We start from the raw sequence: 20394 nt of genomic DNA, 5'->3' as shown, positions 1-20394 counted from the left end.
CACATGCCCCGCTCAAACAGATTAAAATGACAGCAGTGTCATGTCTACTTGTTACCTGTGTTTTTTTGTCTTTTGTCGCCCTCTGCTGGCGGTTGGGTGTGACTGATTTTATGGGTTACAGCACAATGAGCATTGTGTAATTACTGACATCAACAATGGCGAGCTACTAGTATATTTTTTGGACTGAAAATTTTACAAATGTTATTAAAACGAAAACATTAAGAGGGGTTTTAATATAAAATTTCTGTAACTTGTACTAACATTTATATTTTAAGAACTACAAGTCTTTCTATCCGGGGATCGCTTTAGCAGAATGTTAATGTTAATGCCATCTTGCTGATTTATTGTTATAATAAACAAATACAGTACTTATGTACAGTATGTTGAATGTATATATCCGTCTTGTGTCTTATCTTTCCATTCCAACAAAAATTTACAGAAAAATATGGCATATTTTATAGATGGTTTGAATTGCGATTAATTACGATTAATTAATTTTTAAGCTGTGATTAACTCGATTAAAAATTTTAATCGTTTGACAGCCCTACTTGATGAGTGTAGTATCGCTGCCTATTCCTTTTGCCATGATAAGGGGTTAGCATTTGTGTCTCTACTCTGCTGCACTGTGGCTGGCTAGCTAACCTGCAAAGCACCTATGGGCTGCATAGCGTACGTGAAGTGAACTGTGTCACATTATTGGCTAGACACCTGTTGCTCATTTAGTTACGTTGCAAAATGGTACAGAAAACAGTTTTCTTGGTCGAATTATCTAGATCGTATCAGTTCTAAAATTAGCTATTAATTAATACTGTAGCGCCTGCAAAAATTGGCAGCGGAAAGTCGCTTCTGTAAATCAGCACAGGAGTCTAGCTTATTTTTCACTCTTTATTTTTCTCCGCACCCATCCATGTCATACACCTCACAACTGTATACAATCGCGGTGTAGTAACCCACCAATGGGAGCGTCGCGTTGCCGTATGGAACGCACCAATAAGAGCATCGCATTGGCGTATGCAACGCACCAATGGGAGGGTCGCGTTGCCGTATCAAACGCACCTATAAGAGCGTCGCGTTGGTGTATGGAACACACCAATGGGAGCGTCGTGTTGCCGTATCGAATGCACCAATAGGAGTGTCATGCTGCGGCGCCAAAAGTAGTCCTACACTGTAAATGCTAACATTCAAATTAATTAAATGTGATAAGTGAACTAAACTCAATTTTCATCAACCTGTTGTGAACACTACTTTTAAATAAGTAAGTAGTAATTTGGGGTTGGAGAACTTGCTTAACTTGATATATCCCAGTTAAGTCAAATTAGAAAAAATAATTTCTTGTACCCAGTGTCCTTTGGGCGTTCTATCAGACATGCGCAGATCTGCCCTGCCCACTTTCGCGCTCTTTCCAACACCTTTCTCAGTTATTTTCGCCATTGTGGGTTTACTTGTCCTCAGCACACTGATTTGGTAAGTACATATTTTACTCTTTTGTAAACCGTCGATTTGTCTTGTTGTAGTGTAGTAGCCTGTGTGCTGCCAGGGAGGAGAAGTGTCAATTACATCAAATATCACCGCTAGCAAGCATGCTATATGACCGTGACAGTAACCTCATCATTTTCAGAAACAAATGTAGACTACAGTTTATGGTAGACTCCCATTTTATGCCGGCCGGCGTTTTGAATTCTTGACAGACGGGGCTCGTAACGTTTTTAGGCGATGGGAGAGGTTTTTAAAACCGATTTAAAACAGTTACCGAGCGGTTTTAAGTTAGCTAGACCGAGGGGAGGTTCGCTTCCTGTTTTAAAAATAAAAACACTAATTCTATCGTTAGCGGGTCTTTTATTTTGTGAAACTAACAGGAAGTGCCTTAATCACTACGGCTAGCTTGAGTAGCGCCGAATTTGCACGTTGTGGATCTAAACGGCTACTTTCTCGCGTAAAAATGTTAGAAATGTCGATAAAGTGATTTATTTACAGAGTTAGTGCTAGAATTAAGTCAGCTTCAGCCTGTCTATTTCGGCTCAGGTAAGAGCTAAATGCACAGTCAGACCTTATGTGCGCCAACGTAATCGGTTCTTGCGTTGGAGCAGGGGTCCCCAAACTACGGCCCGCGGGCCGGCCGGATACGGCCCGCCTCCACAATTGGTCCGGCCCCCTGAACCCCCCCCCAATAGTGTTATTATTTCCTGGCTTTTTTCTGTGAAGAACCCAGACAGGGTTATTTGGTTATTATCTATTTAATTAATTGTGTTATTATTATTCATTATTATATGATATTATATTATGTTATAATTATTTTTATTTTATTTTGTTCCAAGAAGAATTCAGAAAGGGTTATTTAATTATGGCTTTCTGAAAAACAATAATTTTTTTACATTTAGGCACTGCTGCAATCGTCACACTTTTTCTGTTACAAACTGACCCGGCCCCTCATCAGAGAAGGGAAAAGTCATGTGGCCTTCACAGGAAAAGGTTTGGGGACCCCTGCTTTAGAGTGTTTGTCATCTGCCCTTCCATTTGCTTTTCTTCATGTGCAGTGCTCCCCCTCCATGTTTGATCAAACTGCACTGATAATTTGAAATTGTTTTAAAATGCATTAATCGCAAAAATCAGAGGACTAGATCACATTTCCCCCTGTTATTTCACCACTTTAACTTTGGTCTAACCTAATATAGGAATACAGATCGAAAGAGTGCAGAGATCACACTCGACGCCATAACAACCTGGTGTGTTTAAGGTTGGTCATTTATGTGCCTATATTTTGAAATTGTTGCCTTAATTTTGTGTTCTTTTTCACCATCCCCCAATCAGGCTGAAGCAAATGGTCAAAAGTCCACACATACCTCAGTCTCAGCAATTACAGGTATGTTTCATACACTGATCAATGAATCATTTAATATTTGTATTTGTTTCATGGGTTGGGATAACAAACATGCATTAATGTTTTTACAGATGGATTAAGAAATTAATTGTACATCTCAATTTGAATGTTCAAAAATAATCAATTACGTTAATTTAAAAATAACTCATTGTTAAACATTTTAGTTTGTGAATATTAAAATAATTTATTGCAGATTTTAATTTGTGGTTAAAAATAATTGGACATTTTAATTTGTGACTGTTAAGAAAAAATTTAACTTTTTTTTTTTTCTAACAAGTTCTCAATGCTGAAATTATCATGTCTTTTCAGGTCAACCAAAGCAGTATTCTCTAATGCAGTGGACTTGCAAGTACTGCACATTTTCTGCTGAAAAGAGCCTACTTGCTTAAGCATTACCGCTTAAAACATGGATACCACACTCGGACATCCCAACTCCCATGTCTTCATAAGGACTGCCTCTGCACATTTAAATCTTTTAATGCACTCAAAGTACACCTATCGACATGGCACTCTCAAAAAGATGCAGGCAAAAGTGGAGAAACTGCATTTGACCGTCAGTTGTGCAACTTTGTGGAGCCCTGCTCAGAAGCAGACTTCTTTACCCATTTGTCTCAAATATTTTTTCACATTCAAACCTTTTTTTCTACAATTGTTTTTTTTTTTGTTTTTTTTAATTGAAGTGATTTTATTTTGAAAATATACATTTTTTGTTTGAAGCAACTTATTTTTGGATTGAATAATAAAGACACAAATGTCCTAGCCAAAATGTGGTCCAAACGCAGAATTACATCAATCAAAAAAGTTGTTTCAATAAAAAAAAAAAAAGAATTAAATTTTTTAAAAAAAATTTCAATCAAAGAAAAATAGTTTTCAAACATATTTTTTGACTTACAAATTTATTTTTGCATTCAAACAAATTTTTTTGATTGACATGACTTTTTCTTTGATTGAAAAAAAAATAATATATATATATATACTAATGAAATATTTTTGAATAGAAATTACTTTTTTTTTTTTTTTTTGAGGAAAATAGAATTTGAATAAAAATATGACACATATTTTTGGTAAGATTTTAGGTTTCTCAGGTGTATAACTCCAGTACACGTTTTGCATTTACTCTTTTAGTGATGTGAAAAAAACAAAGTATCTTGTTTACTGTATCAGGTGTTAAAGTGAAATTTGAATTTGAACTGAGTTGTGTGTTTTAAAAGGAGTTCTGTATTTTTATGTTTATTTTATCACTGCTGCACAGTTTAAACCATGGCACAATGTTGATTGTAGTTCCAGTTTTGATCACTAATATTGTTGGAGAAATCAGAACTGTTAGCTTTACCAGAGCTCAAGCTCATGTTGTAATGGGAAACTAGTTTGACGCCATGTCTTCAATGCTGAGTTAATGTCCTGAAATTATGATAATAGGATCTCGCCTGTTAGTCTTTGGAAATTACAGGATAGGAGTGGACATTGATGCAGTTCAGGTATTATTCAGTAATTTCTGTAGCAAAAGGTTATTTTAGGTACTTATACTTTGTATGAGGTGCAAAATGTTTGCAAAAGTAGGTTTATAATTAATCCACTGATTGTTCATTGATACTGAGCATTAACCAAACACCGTTCAGCCTGCCAGGAGCCTGTGTCTCATTAAATGCACTTTTGAGCATTTTAAAGTAAATTTTAATTCCATTGAATTAATCCAATGAGTGTTCTCCATTTATTGTGTTTTGGGGGTCATTACTGTTAGATAATGTGTTTTTAATGAAATTAGTATGTGCAGATGTAATTTCTATTGTGGAATTCAGTGTTTCCCCTAGGATTTTTTGAAGCTGTGGTGGTGGGCTGCATCGGAGTCGGACAGCCTCACCATGTCGTGCCACAGCGAATTTTTTTTTCTTCATTTTTCCCCCCAAGAAGAACCATAACAAAGATATATTTGAAATATTTCATTAGCCAGGCTAATGTTGTACCTCTCAGCTACAGTACATGTATGTAAAATGCGTAGCTGATTACAGCTACGTTACCCGATGTACTAATGCGACTTTTTTTCTCGTGGCAATAGTACGACTTACATCTCGTAGTGACTCAGGGTTGGCAACCCAAACTGTTGAAAGAGCCATATTTGACCCCCAAAAAAACACAAAAAAAACTGATACAGTATGTCTGGAGCCACAAAAAATTAAAAGCCTTTTACAAGCCTTATAATTATCGATACTAGCTATATTAGCCTACTATAGAAATACGTAATTAGCCTTCATGATTAAATGTTTGTTTTCCCTGCAGTGGATCCTATAGAGAATGACGCACCACGTGACTACTCTGTTGTACTATGCCACCACAAGTTTAACTTCATTACAATATTAATGAATTGAAAGAATGTTTGTGTCATGTTTGTCCTCCTAGAAATCCTATTAAAACAAAAAAATATATTTCCCTCCCCCATCTTTTTCCATTTTAAAAAAAAAAAAGCTCCGAAGCATCGCTAAAGAGCCGCATGCGGCCAGAGAGCCGCGGGTTGCAGACCACCGTCGTAGTCCTCCTTTTTCCTTTTATTTGACCCTCATAAGTACTACATTACCACAACAATAACAGTCCTTCTGTCAACTGACCCATTTAGAGCACTGGGGGAATTCTAATAGCCGTGTAAAGAGTTTTACTTGATTCGGTGAGAAGGTGAATAGTTTTTTCCCCGTTGTTCGTAAACTAAATTTCCACACAAAGGCACGTCGAGGTACCATTAACTTAGCAAGGAGAGGTATGAGAGTCATTTTTCGAGTGTCCCAGAGCTCGCGAAATTTGGGTGGGGGGGCGCATTTATCAAAGTTTCGTCAGCCGTAATTGTCTGAAGTTGGCGCGCCGGTGTTGTGCCGAAAAATAGCCACTCCACGTGAAATGTCCCCCCTGACGGGAGCGCCCACACGTCACTCGTACAAACAGCCTTTTCTTACCAATCGATGGACACAGAAACGACGTTCTTGTACCGTGAATATGTATCATTTTACTCTGCTTGAACTGATAAATCGTTTACTGTGACCAACGCTCTGAAAATAGAGCAAGGCTTTATTTTGGGCCCCGCCTCTCCGCAGTCTCTCAGCGCAAGTTAGTCAAAGTTTGCTTTCCGTCCAAGACGGCCGTCCACCGCTCACTTTCGCCGAAAAGTCCGATCCAAATTATTGTAATGCCCCGGATATGGGCAAGAAGGAGAGAAGTCTGTATTTGCTTACCCACTTTATTGTGGTAACAATAATAAAGAAAAACAATAACAAAATAACAGCGGGCTGCTACAACATGCGACCGCTATCTCTCGCTATCTCGCTCGTTCTCCCATTCTTCCTACTCGTTCCCCTTGCGTCTCTTAAGGGGGGGCCTGCATAGTTACGAACATTAGGCTACAATACACAATGAATAGGTGTCCGCTGAACTCCTCCCACTCGGCTGCCGCTAGTTTGAAGCGGCCTTAAAAAAATTTTTTTATTTAAATAAATAAATAAAATACATCTCATTTGCCAGGCGTGGCGGCTTTCATTTTAGTGTGGCGGTGCGCCACAATCTGTTGAATATAGGGGAATCCCTGGAATTCTTTTAGGTCAAGAAAATTAAGTTGACCTGAATATGATGGGAGTACTGTACACTCAAAATAAACAAGTTACTGTAATCCAGTTATTTTAGTTAGTTTGAGTACTGCCAACTCAATAAAAACAAGTGACTATAATCCAAATTTTTTAAGTTAATTTGAGTACTGCCAACTCACAATAATTAAGTTAATCAAATCTAATTCATCTAAGTCAACATAAATTAATTTTTTTAAGGCAGCAAGTTTGCATATATTTTTTTAGTAAAGTCAACTTTTAATATTTTACAGTGTAGTGACAGTACAATACGTTTCGGTTGAATTTGTTTGAGTTTGTGCAAGCAGTGCGCAATTGCGCACTCGCGCATCTCAGAGGGAACATTGGAGGACGGAAGGGGGCGGTGACGCCGGTGCAGTGTGTCCAATTATAAATGAAAAAGGTCAATTGATAAAATTAACTTACCGATGCAATCTTTGAGTCAGGGAACATTTCTTTTGCTAATTCTGAAACGTGATCAGCAATAGTTTTGGGCAAATTGTGTTCGGCAACAAATTGGCAGAATAAAATCTCCGCTCTCATCACTTTTCGTTCTACAGACTTCATCTTAATGACCAGTGTTGATAATCTTACTTTTAAAAGGTTCACTACAACAGAGCCTTTCTGAGAAGTCTACTGCTTTAAGATGGCGGCTGTTTACTAACGCCGCCGAGTCTGTCATTTTGCATGTAGTTCTATGCGTGTGTGATATCTAGTGTGGCATCAAGTGGGCGTAGATTGTAGGCTGTCGACTACAGTCAGGAAATATTGGAGCCGCCTAGCCTAGCACTGCGTTTGCAACAGCGTCTCAACACTCTTCCCTCCTTCCCACTCCCGCTCTTCTCTCTCAGCGACTTTTCTCGCGTCATTCAACCAACGTAGTAACGCACATTGTCTCGTTGGCGAAACGGTGACAAAATCCGAACGGAGAAAAAAAACATGATGCGCGAAAAATGTAGAGATTTTGAACGTATAGCGTACACATTTAAAAATCTGTGCTCACTTGTACAAATTACGCCGAAACCGTACAACTTGACAGGTATGTATACATTTTTTAATTACCAAAAATTGTTACTTGCCCTAAACTTTTCTTGAATTACGTTTCCATGAACCTTGTGTAATATTTTTTTTAAATCAAAACAACTAGAGCAAAGACTGGAGAGGAAGGAGATTCATAGCCTCACCTGCATATTGAAATATATCTGTATATGTTAGGGGTGTCACGATCAAGGGCGTAGGTTTGCTCTCAACATTGGTAGGGACGATATACCGGCATAATTTGCATGTACCCTTTTTGCTGGGGACGGGACATTAATAAAACCAAACAGATTATTGAACAAGGGTCAGGGCTAATTTCTCACAAATATGAACCTAATTAATTGATAGGCTAAATGATCAATGCAAAATAAATCGGTTTTGACTTATACTAACTTTCACTTGTATTGGTTCAGGTGTTTTTGTTTTCAACAACTACTAAAGAAACATCTTGAAAACTTCCAAAATAAATGTATTTTATGACCAAATTTAAATTGCAATATTTGAACATATAACTGAACTAATTATATAGTGCAAAATTAGGTTGCTTAAAAGTTGGTGAGGACAATTTGAGCATCCTGAAAAGTTGGTAGTGTTTTTGCTTGTATAAGACTTAATTTATTTTCCCCTCAAAATAACCCAAAATCTAGCCATTAATATCTAAACCCCTGGCAACAAAAGTGAGTACAGCCCTTCGAAACAACATCCCTAAATGTCCAAATTGAGTACTGCTTGTCATTTTCGCTCCAAAAGGTCATGTGACTCGTTAGTGTTACTAGGTCCAGGTGTGCATAGGGAGCAGGTGTGTTCAAATTTGTAGTGCAGCTCTCACAGTCTCATACTGGTCACTGAAAATTCCAACATGGCACAACATGGCAAAGAACTCTCTGAGGATCTTAAAAGACGTATCGTTGCGCTACAAGAAGATTGCCAAAACCCTGAAACTGAGCTGCAGCACAGTGGCTAAGATCATCCAGCATTTTAAAAGAGCAGGGTCCACTCAGAACAGGCCTCGGGTTGGTCGTCGAAAGAAGCTGAGCGCACATGCTGAGCGTCACATCCAAATGCTTTCTTTGAAAGATCGTCGCAGGAGTGCTGTCAACATTGCTGCAGAGATTGAAGAGGTTGGTCGTCCAAAGAAGCTGACCGCACGTGCTGAGCGTCACATCCAAATGCTTTCTTTGAAAGATCGTTGCAGGAGTGCTGTCAGCATTGCTGCAGAGATTGAAGAGGTGGGGGGTCAGCCTGTTAGTGCTCAGACCATACGCCACACTCTACATCAAAGTGGTGTGCATGGCTGTCACCCCAGGAGGAAGCCTCTTCTGAAGACGGTACACAAGAAATACAAACAAATAGTTTGCTGAAGACATGTCAACAAAGCACATGGATTACTGGAACCATGTCCTATGGTCTGATGAGACGAAAATTAATTTGTTCGGTTCCGATGGTCTCAAGCATGTGTGGCGGCGACCAGGTGAGGAGTACAAAGATAGGTGTGGAATGCCTACAGTCAAGCATGGTGGTGGGAATGTCATGGTCTGGGGCTGCATGAGTGCTGCAGGTGTGGAGAGTTACATTCCATTGAGGGAAGCATTAACTCCAATATGTACTGTGAAATACTGCAGCAGAGCATGATCCCCTCCCTCCAGAAACCGGGTCGCAGGGCCGTGTTCCAGCATGAAAATGACCCCAAACACACCTCCAAGATGACCACTGCCTTACTGAAGAGGCTGAGGGTAAAGGTGATGGACTGGCCAAGCATGTCTCCAGACTTGAACCCAATAGAACATCTTTCGGGGATCCTCAAGCGGAAGGCGGAGGTGCACAAAGTCTCAAATATCCGGCAGCTCCGCAACCTCGTCATGGAGGAGTGGAAGAGCATTCCAGTGGCAACCTGTGAAGCTCTGGTCAACTCCATGCCCAGGAGAGTAAAGGCAGTTCTGGATAATAGTGGTGGCCACACAAAATATTGACAGTTGACATGTTGTATGTTAATACTGACAACTTTCACTAAGAGGTGTACTCACTTTTGTTACCAGGTGTTTAGATAATAATGGCTATATTTTGAGTTATTTTGAGGGGAAAATAAATTAACTCTATTATATAAGCTGCACACAGACTACTTTTCATTGTGTCAAAGTGTCATTTTATCAGTGTTGTACCATGAAAAGATATATGTAAATATCTGCAGAAATGCGAGGGGAGTGCTCACTTTTGTGACACACTGTAGGTGAAATTTTAAAAAAAAAATGTAAAAAGGTTGACCAATGGTTTTTTGGGGAATGAAAAAATCTGTTCTATTCAATCAGGGAATGAAAAAAAATCAGTTCTATTCAATCAGTTAATATAAACATATTTAATATGTAAAATGTTATTACATGAAAAGTAAACTCAATTACTTTGCTGAGTAAATAATTACTCTTACAATGAGGGAACAGTTACTCAATTACTTTTGGAGAAAAGTCATTTGTACCTGTAACTAATTACTTTTTTAAAGTACGATTAACAACATTGCAGACACCGTGTCTTTTTTTTTTTTTCTTGTTTTTTGTTTTGTTTTGGTTTTAGAGTTTCTTACAGCCAGAAAGTTGCCATTTAAAATCACTTTAGTTTTGTGTCGTGTCTGCGGTCCGCTTTTTATGGCACGACTGCGCCAACGTCCTCCCGGACTGCCAATTCAGTCATTTCTGCCAGGGGTCGTACCCTAGCGCGGCGGGCCGGCGTTTGCCAATGCCGTTTTCACGGTGACGCAGCTTTATACGCGCCGACGGACGTCGGGCCGTCCGTCCGCGTCGCGAGGTTAATTAGCTGCCGAGGGGGCGGCGAGCATCCTGCACATCTCCGAAAGAGGTCACGACGGAAGATGAGCGGTGCCCGGTGGCGCTTCTATTATTATGACGAGCGTCGGACAGGCAGGCGTTCGGGCCCCTCGCGCGTTATGCGGCAGCTTCGTTTGCTATAGCAAGCCCTCGCTGATGCGGCGGTCACGCTAGGCGGACGGCGCCGAGTGCGCGGGACGCCCGACGGAGATGCGCTCGCCTCCGATCGGACGCAAAGGGAGGACTTACCCCGCAGATATTGAAAGAATCCCGTGACAAGATTCAAGGAGGTCTTCCCGGCGCCCGCGTCCTTGTGGCCGGCCATTCCAAAGATCCCCGGCCGCAGCTGTGGAGAAGAGCTGGCCGGGACGAAAACGACCCCGAGCGAGCAAGCGAGAGCGCTCTCCCCCGCCCTCTGCCTTACACGAGCGGCGACGGCCGATTTACGGTCCGATTTGGCCGTGACGTCGACGTCCTAGGAAGCGCGAGGAAAACCCCCATCGCGATGCCGTCGGAGGCCGGCCAATCCGCGGCGAGGAAGAGGGAGAGAGGAGAGAGGGAAGGAAAGCGCATCAGGTCACGTGATTTGGCTACCTCAGCAGCTCTTTAGCTTGGCCAAATCCTGTGTGACTGATACTCGCACTAGAAAAAGGCATCAACCGAGCCAACCTCTCCAGATCCATTCAACATCCATTTGTGGCGACGGTGAACTCGCGCATGAGGCGGAAAAGCAGGTGCCGCCTCAATCCAGAAAAAAACTTTTCAAAAACAAAGAAGAAGAAGGACACCAAATTCATTGATGGTAGCTTTGCATGCAATCATGTAACCCCGAGCAAAAAGTATGGAATCACCAGTCTCGGGCGACCACTCACTCAGACATTTCATTATAGTCAGATAAAAAGCTTGAAACAATTATGAATTTGTTCAAAAGTGCAACTCCTCGGCATTCAGAAACACTAAAAGAAATGAATAAAAAACATTGTGGTGGTCAGTAAATGTTACTTTTATAGAGCAAGGGAAATAAATATAGAATCACTCCAGTCTGAAGAAAAACATATGGAATCACTCCATTTTGAGTAGAAAATACAAACACACCCAGTAAATTTCCTTTCCTTAATTGGGCCCCTACCTCAGAATATATCTGCTCGTTAGTCAGCAGTTAAAAACAGTGCAGTTATCACACACTGGAGGACTGCTAGACCAAGTGGATACACAAGAATCATGGCTCCAAAAACAGATGTGTCTCTGGAGACTAGGGCTGCACCTATCGAATATTTTAGTAATCGAGTAATCGACTTAAAATTTTATTGAGTAATCGGGTGAAACATAATTTTTCTTAGGAAAAGAGCAATTATAAATATACGTGAGAAAACAAGACATTTCATCTAATATTGAACCATTTTCAGTCAATCAATGTCTTTATTTTTGATGTACATTGTTGAAAACAGCTAGCAATTGCATCTCAGATGTGACTAGAATAAAAACAAAATAAAGAAAGACAAATTCACTGCTTTCACTCAAAAAACTTCTAGTTGTTATAAAAATAAAAATATATGTATATTTCTTACCTAAAAATGTCATGACGCTTGATAAAACACATCACTTAAAAGTTAGGTTTTTTTCCCACTTGGTTCAATTGAATTTCCATTTATGTCAAGCTATTTTTAGGTTCTAGTTAAGTTTTAAGTTAGTCTAAACTGTAAGTCCTGATAGGATTTTTAGTTTTTTCTGTTTTCAATATAAATATATGATACCTGCTGTACTGGATCACATTAGGGACCAGTGCTACTTGGGGTTTTATCCAGCAATGACTAGTAAGCTAAAATTGACAGTTAGCAAGCTAAAATTGACAGTTAGCATTATTAAGTTTTTATTTTACACCCTCATCACTCTACAGCGCAATGTTTTCACAGATTAAATAATACTGCTTTAAGATGGCAGCTATTTACTAACGCCGCTGACTCTGTCATTTCGCATCTTGTTATACAGTGCCTTGCAAAAGTATTCGGCCCCCTTGAATCTTGCAACCTTTCGGACCGATTGTGTCCAACTTGTTGATTCTTGACAAAAAATTAAAATTTTGTATCTTTATGTTTGAAGCCTGAAATGTGGCGAAAGGTTGTAAGGATCAAGGGGGCCGAATACTTTTGCAAGGCACTGTATATAAATTATATCGATGAGATGCATCAGCCACTATCTGCTACCACTGTAGCATCAGACGCTACCTGCTACCACCATCATGCGGGTGTAGTTTTTAGCAGCTGTCGGTTGCAGTCAGGTATTTATTGCTTCGTCCTCTACGCACATGACGTCAGCGCGTTGTCTCGCATTAAAAGTAGTCGGGCAAAATGTGATGCTTAGAGCTGGAAAAATTAAACGATTCCTCGAGGTGAATAAAATTACTCGGGTCAGTTTTTAAACTTGAGTTACTCGAGTTGCTCGAGTATTCGTTTCAGCTCTACTTGAGACCAAGAAGAGGATTATCAAACTCCTTTAAGAAGGTAACGCTACACGTATGGTTGCCAAAGATGTGGGCAGTTCACAGTCAGCTGTATCAAAAATCTGGACCAAATACAAACAGCATGACAAGGTTGTCAAAGTTAAGCGTACTGGGAGACATCCAAATGTCACGACAAACAACTAAAGGCCATATGTCTTGAAAACAGAAGATGTACAGCAAGACAAATGAAGAAGAAATGGGATATATACATATATATATATCAAGGTATATGACAGAACTGTGCAAAATCGGCTAAAGGAAATGAGAAATTAATACATGAAAGCTGAAAGGAAACCATCATTGACACTTAAACAGAAAAGAACAAGACTGCAATGGGCTAAGGAACGGCAATCATGGACTGTGAATGACTGGATGAAGGTTATTGCAGTGATGAGTCAAGAATCTGCATTGGACACGGTGATGATGCTGGAACTTTTGTTTGGTGCTGTTCCAGTGAGGTTTACAAAGATGACTGCCTGAAGAAAACATCAAAATTCCCTCAGTCCTTGATGATATGAGGCTGCATGTCAGGCAAACGCACTGAGGAGATGGCTGTGGTTAAATCTTCAATAAATGCACAAGTTTACATTAAAATTTTAGACAGCTTTCTTATCCCTTCAATTGAAAATATGTTTGTCATTTTCTAAGATGACAATGCATCATGCTACAGAGCTAAAACTGTTAAAGCATTCCTTGGACAAAGACTCATCCAGTGTTGTGGCCTGCAAATAGCCCAGATTTCAACCCTATTGAAAACCTGTGGTGGAAATTGAAAAAAATGCTCCACAGCAAGGCTCCAACCTGCAAGGATGATCTGGCAACTGCAATCAAAGAGAGTTGGCACCAAATTGATGAAGAATACTGTTTGTCACTCATCAAGTCCATGCCTCAGGGACTGCAAGCTGTCATAAAAGCCAAAGGTGGTGCTACTAAATACTAAAGATGTGTTTTGATTGTTATTTCTTTGTTTGTTTCTCATGATTCGAGATTTTTTAATCAGAATGGAGTGATTCTATATATATTTCCCTGCACTTTGTCTATAGAAATAACATTTACTGACTACCACAATGTTTTTTTATTCATTTCTTCTAGTGTTTCTGAATGCTAAAGAGTTGCACTTTTGAAGTAATTCATTATTTTTTTCAAGCTTTGTATCTGAGTTCGTTCTACATAATAAATTGTCTGAGTGAGTGCTCGTCCGAGACTGGCAATTCCATACTTTTTGCTAGGGGTTGTATAATATATTTTTTTCTCAGTAGGGTTTCTTCATCTTGTCATGACAAAGCGGCATGGGCTTGGAGGACCCAAATGCAGGGAAACGGGGAGGCGAGGAAAGGTGATGATCAACTCAAGGTGGTTTTAATGAGCATCAGGAATCAAACTTCAAACTCTGGGAAGAATAAACACGAGGGCTTGGACAGGACATTGACATCGACAGACCTTGGGATAGACGCATGGATTGACAATAACCGAACAAGAACAGACAGCACATGAAGAACTTAAAAACAGACATGGGGTAACAAGACAATGAGACAAAGGTGGATGATACAAGGGAGATTTGGCAGCGAATGAACCATCCTTGTCGATCAATCTACTTGTCATAAACTAATTTTTATTCATAGCAGAAGCCTGAAAAGACCTTTCGTGGCCCCAGGCAAAATGGCCTCAAGGCAGCCACGTCGGCAGGGGCGCCGTATAGGGGTGAAAAGTGATAATGGTTCTAAGGGACCATGCCCTGATGGGGCCCACAAAGAAAATTAGAACATTAGGTAATCGTTTGCAAATTTAAATATTAATCATTATAATTTTAATAGGAATTAAATGAAGGGTTTATTTTTCTTGTTTTGTTTTTGGCAAAAAGTAAACACCCAGAGAGCGTATGTATTGCCAGCCACCCCCACCCAAACCCCCGTATTTTCATTAAATGGTTTGGTCCGCCCTTCCTTCGATCAGACCAGGAGCAGCGGTGCGCATTTACCCAAGTCAATGACTCTGAGTGCGCAGTACTGCAGAAATGTTTTCAAAACAAAAATCGGGTTATCAAAAGAGGAAAGAAAAGAACGCAAAACAGGAGAGGGGTACAAAAGGCCAACAGGATGTGACAAAGTACTTCACAAAGGAAGGTTGGTGTCTTGTGTCGGTGTAGTGCTGAAAATGAACCTGTTATCTTAGCCCACTTCAGCCCCATCTGGAACCTCGCGATGTCTATTACAAAGCTCCGAAGCGATGTCCCAGCTCACTCTGTAAGAAATACGGGATTTTCCCGGCCTCAATGAGCGACATTCAACTATTCGAAAACATGAATTCCAAATAATGACGGCATTTTTTGGTATCCAACAGATGTTGAAAGTTGGTGTGGAAATGTTCTTTTTTAAAATCGGCTTGAATCCAGTTTGTCAAGAATTTATTGAATTTAGTTTGTCCATCCATCCATCATCTTCCGCTTGTTCCGGGGTCGGGTCGCGGGGGCAGCAGCTTTAACAGGGAAGCCCAGACTTCCCTCTCCCCAGCCACTTCAACCAGCTCCTCCAGCGGGATCCCAAGGCGTTCCCAGGCCAGGCGAGAGACATAGTCTCTCCAGCGTGTCCTGGGTCGTCCCCGGGGCCTCCTGCTGGTGGGACATGCCCGGAACACCTCTCCAGGGAGGCGTCTAGGAGGCATCCGAACCAGATGCCCGAGCCACTTCAGCTGGCTACTCTCTACGCGGAGGAGTAGCGGCTCGACGCAGAGTCCCTCCCGGATGACCGAGCTTCTCACCCTATCCCTAAGGGAGAGCCCGGACACCCTGTGGAGGAAACTCATTTCGGCCGCTTTTATCCGGGATCTTGTTCTTTCGGTCACGACCCACAGCTCGTGACCATAAGTGAGGGTAGGAACGTAGCTCGACTGGTAAATTGAGAGCTTTGCCTTTCGGCTCAGCTCCTTCTTCACCACTATGGACCGGTGCAGAGTCCGCATTACTGCAGACGCTGCACCGATCCGCCTGTCGATCTCCCGCTCCCTCCTACCATCACTCGTGAACAAGACCCCAAGATACTTGAACTCCTCCACTTGGGGCAGGATGTCATCCCTGACCCGGAGAGGGCACTACACCCTTTTCCGACTGAGGACCATGGTCTCGGATTTGGAGGTGCTGATCTTCATCCCAACCGCTTCACACTCAGCTGCGAACCGCTCCAGTGAGAGTTGGAGGTCATGGCTTGATGAAGCCAACAGCACTACATCATCTGCAAAAAGCAGAGATTCAATGCTGAGGTCACCAAACCAGACCCCCTCAACGCTTCGGCTGTACCTAGAAATTCTGTCCATAAAAATTATGAACAGAATCGGTGACAAAGGGCAGCCTTGGCAGAGTCCAACCCTTACTGGGAACGAATTCGACTTACTGCCGGCAATGCGGACCAAACTCTGACACCGGTCGTACAGGGACCGAACAGCCCTTACCAAGGGGCTCGGTACCCCGTACTCCCGGAGCACCCCCCAAAGGACTCCCCAAGGCAAACGGTCGAACGCCTTCTCCAGATCCACAAAACACACGTAGACTGGTTGGGCGAACTCCCATCCACCCTCGAGGACCCTGCCGAGGGTGTAGAGCTGGTCCACTGTTCCACGGCCGGGACGAAAACCACACTGCTCCTCCTGAATCCAAGATTCGACTTCTCGACGGACTCTCCTCTCCAGCACCCCTGAATAGACTTTACCAGGGAGGCTGAGGAGTGTGAGCCCTCTATAATTGGAACACACCCTCCGGCCCCCCTTCTTAAAAAGGGGGACCACCACCCCGGTCTGCCAATCCAGAGGCACTGTCCCCGATGTCCACGCGATGTTGTAGAGATGTGTCGACCACAACAGCCCTATAACATCCAGAGCCTTTAAGAACTCCGGGTGGATCTCATTGACCCCCGGGGCCTTGCCACCGAGGAGCTTTCCAACCACCTCAGTGACTTCAACCCCAGAGATCGAAGAGCCCACCTTGGAGTCCCCAGACTCTGCTTCCTCAAAGTAAGGCGTGTCGGTGGAATTGAGGAGGGCTTCGAAGTATTCTCCCCACCGACTCACGATGTCCCAAGTCGAGGTCAGCAATACACCATCTTCACTATACACAGTGTTAATGGTGCACTGCTTTCCTCTCCTCAGACGCCGGATGGTGGGCCAGAATTTCCTCGAAGCCGTCCGGAAGTCGTTTTCCATGGCCTCGCCGAACTCATGCGGCGAGGCCATGAATTTAGTTTGTCATCAATTGAATTTAGTTTGTTAACAAGGGACCTCGCTTCGGAGCTGTAGCCTACAGTGGAGATTGCGAATTTCCAGATGGGGCTAAGCCTATGCCATAATGAAATACTGTAGTTGTTTGCTAGCTAGTGTTTGCTCCACTTTAAGCTCATATTTAATCAGTACAGCAGGCAAACCCTTAGCAAGCTCTTCATACTAAAACAGTTGTCTCTGCCCTTGCCTGTTGTAACAGGCACAACTCCTCTTGCTGCGTTTGGCTCAGCAGGCCTGTCTCCCGACCCCCTTTATGAGCTTGCCTCATCTTTACTCCCAACTGAAGGAGGTGAGGAATTATTTTGAACACTGCCACACCACACATAAAATATCAGGGGTTATGGGTAAACCCCTTATCTACACAGCTGTGAGACCATATGTACATTAAGAATAATATATCATACAATATATACAATAATGCAGAAGATATTGTTATACTGTACTGGCCCGAATATAAGACGGCCCTGATATAAGACGACGACTCTTTTTCAAGACTCAAGTTTGAAAAAAGACTTTTTGAACACCAAATTATTTTTATACAGAAAATAATTACAGTACATCCGAAACAAATGATTATAACAATATATTTGAGAGAAAAAGCATGTTATTTTGCCTCATCCAAATCCTAATATCTGAACATTTAAATATGTAAACTAAAGAGCAATCACATTCGTAAATGAATGGCTTCTTGTTTTTGAATTGTAAATAAACCAATCTATTGTGATAAAACAACAAGATTGCATTAACTGCATTAACCATCAAAGTGAAGTCTAACTGTAACTGTAGTCTTGAAACAAATGCGAATAAGGAAAAACATTGCAATAAAATAATGCAAACTGGTTAAACTAGTAGCTGAGATCTGCCATGACAGAACATCGCCTCAATGATATCTGGCGCCATCTATCGTCATGAATGGGGAGAGTGGCTAAGATCTGTCAAACCAGAACATCGCTTCAATAGCCACGTTTACATGCTGACTTTTATTCATACCGATTCAAATCATTCCGAATGGAAATTTCACATCAGCTGTTTACATGTCACTTCATCTATTCCGATCCAGCGTTTACATGTGACTGCCTTTATTCCGAAAGGACGTTTGACAACTGCCGTCTGACATGCGCAGATTAATCAAAACAAAGCGTCACGTTGCAAAACATGGAGATCGATCGTCAGATCAGCTGCTGTTTTAACTTTTCGAGTGGAAACAAAACTTCAGAATGATACGCCGTTCATTTAAAAAGTTGTGTGGGTGCGCTGTGCGTGTGCTTGGAAGCCATGTTGCAAGTGACGTTTCTTACGTCACCAAGTGACGTCACCACGTCAGTACGGAGCATGCGCAGAAAGAACGCAACCTGACACCATTCCGCTTCCCTGTTTACATGATATAATTTTACTTCTAATGGGTTTGGGAAAAGGAATATTCCACCCCTGTGAATCGGAATGAAATTCCATTCGGTTTGGGCCTGTTCATTCCGAATGAGGTGTTTATATGGAACACATTTATTCGGTTTGAACAAATATTCCGATTGTAATTGGAATATTTGGCTCCATGTAAACGTGGCAAATGATATCTGGCGTCATCTAACGTCGTGAATGGGTATAATGTGTAGACCGCGAATATAAGACGACCCCCTCTTTTTCAATCTTATTTCAATGCAAAAAACACCTTCTTAATTCGGGCCAATACGGTATGTGTCATTGTATGTACACTGCAGAGCCAGGACCATCTTCAGTTTTGTCTTGGAGGAGTGTAGAGAGCCAAAAAGACAGTGCTAAGGGCACTGGCTCAACAGATGACAGACTTTAATGATTTGATCAGTGACTTTGCTAGCAAGAAGGCCATAAGCGGATTTTGAGGGGGGGCCAGGCCCCCCCCGGATGGCCGAAAAGTGTCGTTGCATGTAATTGACATTACTATATATATATATATATATATATATATATATATATATATATATTTATATATATATATATATATGCATGTATGTATATATGTATATATATATATGTATACATATCGTTTAATTTTTCAATCTGAAATATTTTTTCGCATTCAACTTTTTTTTGATTAAAGTGATTTTTCTTTATGAAAATATATATTTATTGAAGTAACTCATTTTCTGATTGAATAATACAGACAAAAATGCCATAGCCAAAATGTGGCCCAAACACAAATTAGCATTACTTCAATCAAAAAAGTTGCTTCAATTAAAAAAAAAACGACTTCATTAAAAAAGAAAAAAAATCAAGTGACAGCAGTGACAGCTGTAAAATGTATGGCTACATTAGATCAATACACTTGCTACAGTATGTATACAAGGTCAAAAAATCTGCTCGCTTTGTTATATAATTCTAAAGATGATGTTATTTTAATTGTCCTTAATGTATACTGTAGCATAGTTAAGTTAAAACAAAAAAAAATCATTCATTACAGTATTTGCTTTGATAATATTTCTAATAAAAATATATTTGGATGGTGAAAGATGGCCTTGAGTACATTTCTTATAGATGATATCAGTCTATTCATTATTGCACTATACGCTGTATGTTTACATACAGTGCCTTGCAAAAGTATTCGGCCCCCTTGAACCTTGCAACCTTTCGCCACATTTCAGGCTTCAGACATAAAGATATAAAATTTTAATTTTTTGTCAAGAATCAACAACAAGTGGGACACAATCGTGAAGTGGAACTAAATTTATTGGATAATTTAAACTTTTTTAACAAATAAAAAACTGAAAAGTGGGGCGTGCAATATTATTCGGCCCCCTTGCGTTAATGCTCCAATTAGAGCTGCAAGTCGCTGGGGGTATGTTTCTATCAGTTTTGCACATCGAGAGACTGACATTCTTGCCCATTCTTCCTTGCAAAACAGCTCGAGCTCAGGGAGGTTGGATGGAGAGTGTTTGTGAACAGCAGTCTTCAGCTCTTTCCACAGATTCTCGATTGGATTCAGGTCTGGACTTTGACTTGGCCATTCTAACACCTGGATACGTTTATTTTTGAACCATTCCATTTTAGATTTGGCTTTATGTTTTGGATCATTGTTCTGTTGGAAGATAAATCTCCGTCCCAGTCTCAGGTCTTGTGCAGATACCAACAGGTTTTCTTCCAGAATGTTCCTGTATTTGGCTGCATCCATCTTCCCGTCAATTTTAACCATCTTCCCTGTCCCTGCTGAAGAAAAGCAGGCCCAAACCATGATGCTGCCACCACCATGTTTGACAGTGGGGATGGTGTGTTCAGGGTGATGAGCTGTGTTGCTTTTACGCCAAACATATCGTTTTGCATTGT

The 20394-nt window shown here is 41.1% G+C and overlaps 1 protein-coding gene and 1 long non-coding RNA gene across 8 annotated transcripts in view; one reads left to right on the top strand and one right to left on the bottom strand.

Annotated features, from left to right (window-relative positions):
* Positions 1 to 20394, bottom strand: part of syne1b (spectrin repeat containing, nuclear envelope 1b) — a 264424-nt gene that overhangs the window by 234756 nt on the left and 9274 nt on the right. For 6 of the 7 annotated variants that reach the window (XM_057858499.1, XM_057858501.1, XM_057858500.1 and 3 more), the window contains exon 1: positions 10584 to 10815. The exons of the other annotated variant lie outside the window; for it this stretch is intronic. In XM_057858499.1, coding sequence (XP_057714482.1) covers positions 10584 to 10659 — 76 coding nt within the window. In that variant the 5' untranslated portion in view covers positions 10660 to 10815. Of the gene's footprint in view, positions 1 to 10583; positions 10816 to 20394 lie in introns of those variants that run through there. 7 annotated transcript variants of the gene reach the window in all.
* LOC130930561 (uncharacterized) lies at positions 1170 to 3660 on the top strand. The gene is made up of 4 exons (XR_009067073.1): positions 1170 to 2469; positions 2673 to 2734; positions 2809 to 2860; positions 3188 to 3660. It is a non-coding gene; the product is annotated as an uncharacterized LOC130930561 (long non-coding RNA).

Source organism: Corythoichthys intestinalis, chromosome 15, assembly GCF_030265065.1.
Source record: "Corythoichthys intestinalis isolate RoL2023-P3 chromosome 15, ASM3026506v1, whole genome shotgun sequence".
Taxonomy (NCBI): domain Eukaryota; kingdom Metazoa; phylum Chordata; class Actinopteri; order Syngnathiformes; family Syngnathidae; genus Corythoichthys; species Corythoichthys intestinalis.
Note: the sequence above shows the minus strand (reverse complement) of the source record. Positions and strands in the feature narration are given on the sequence as shown.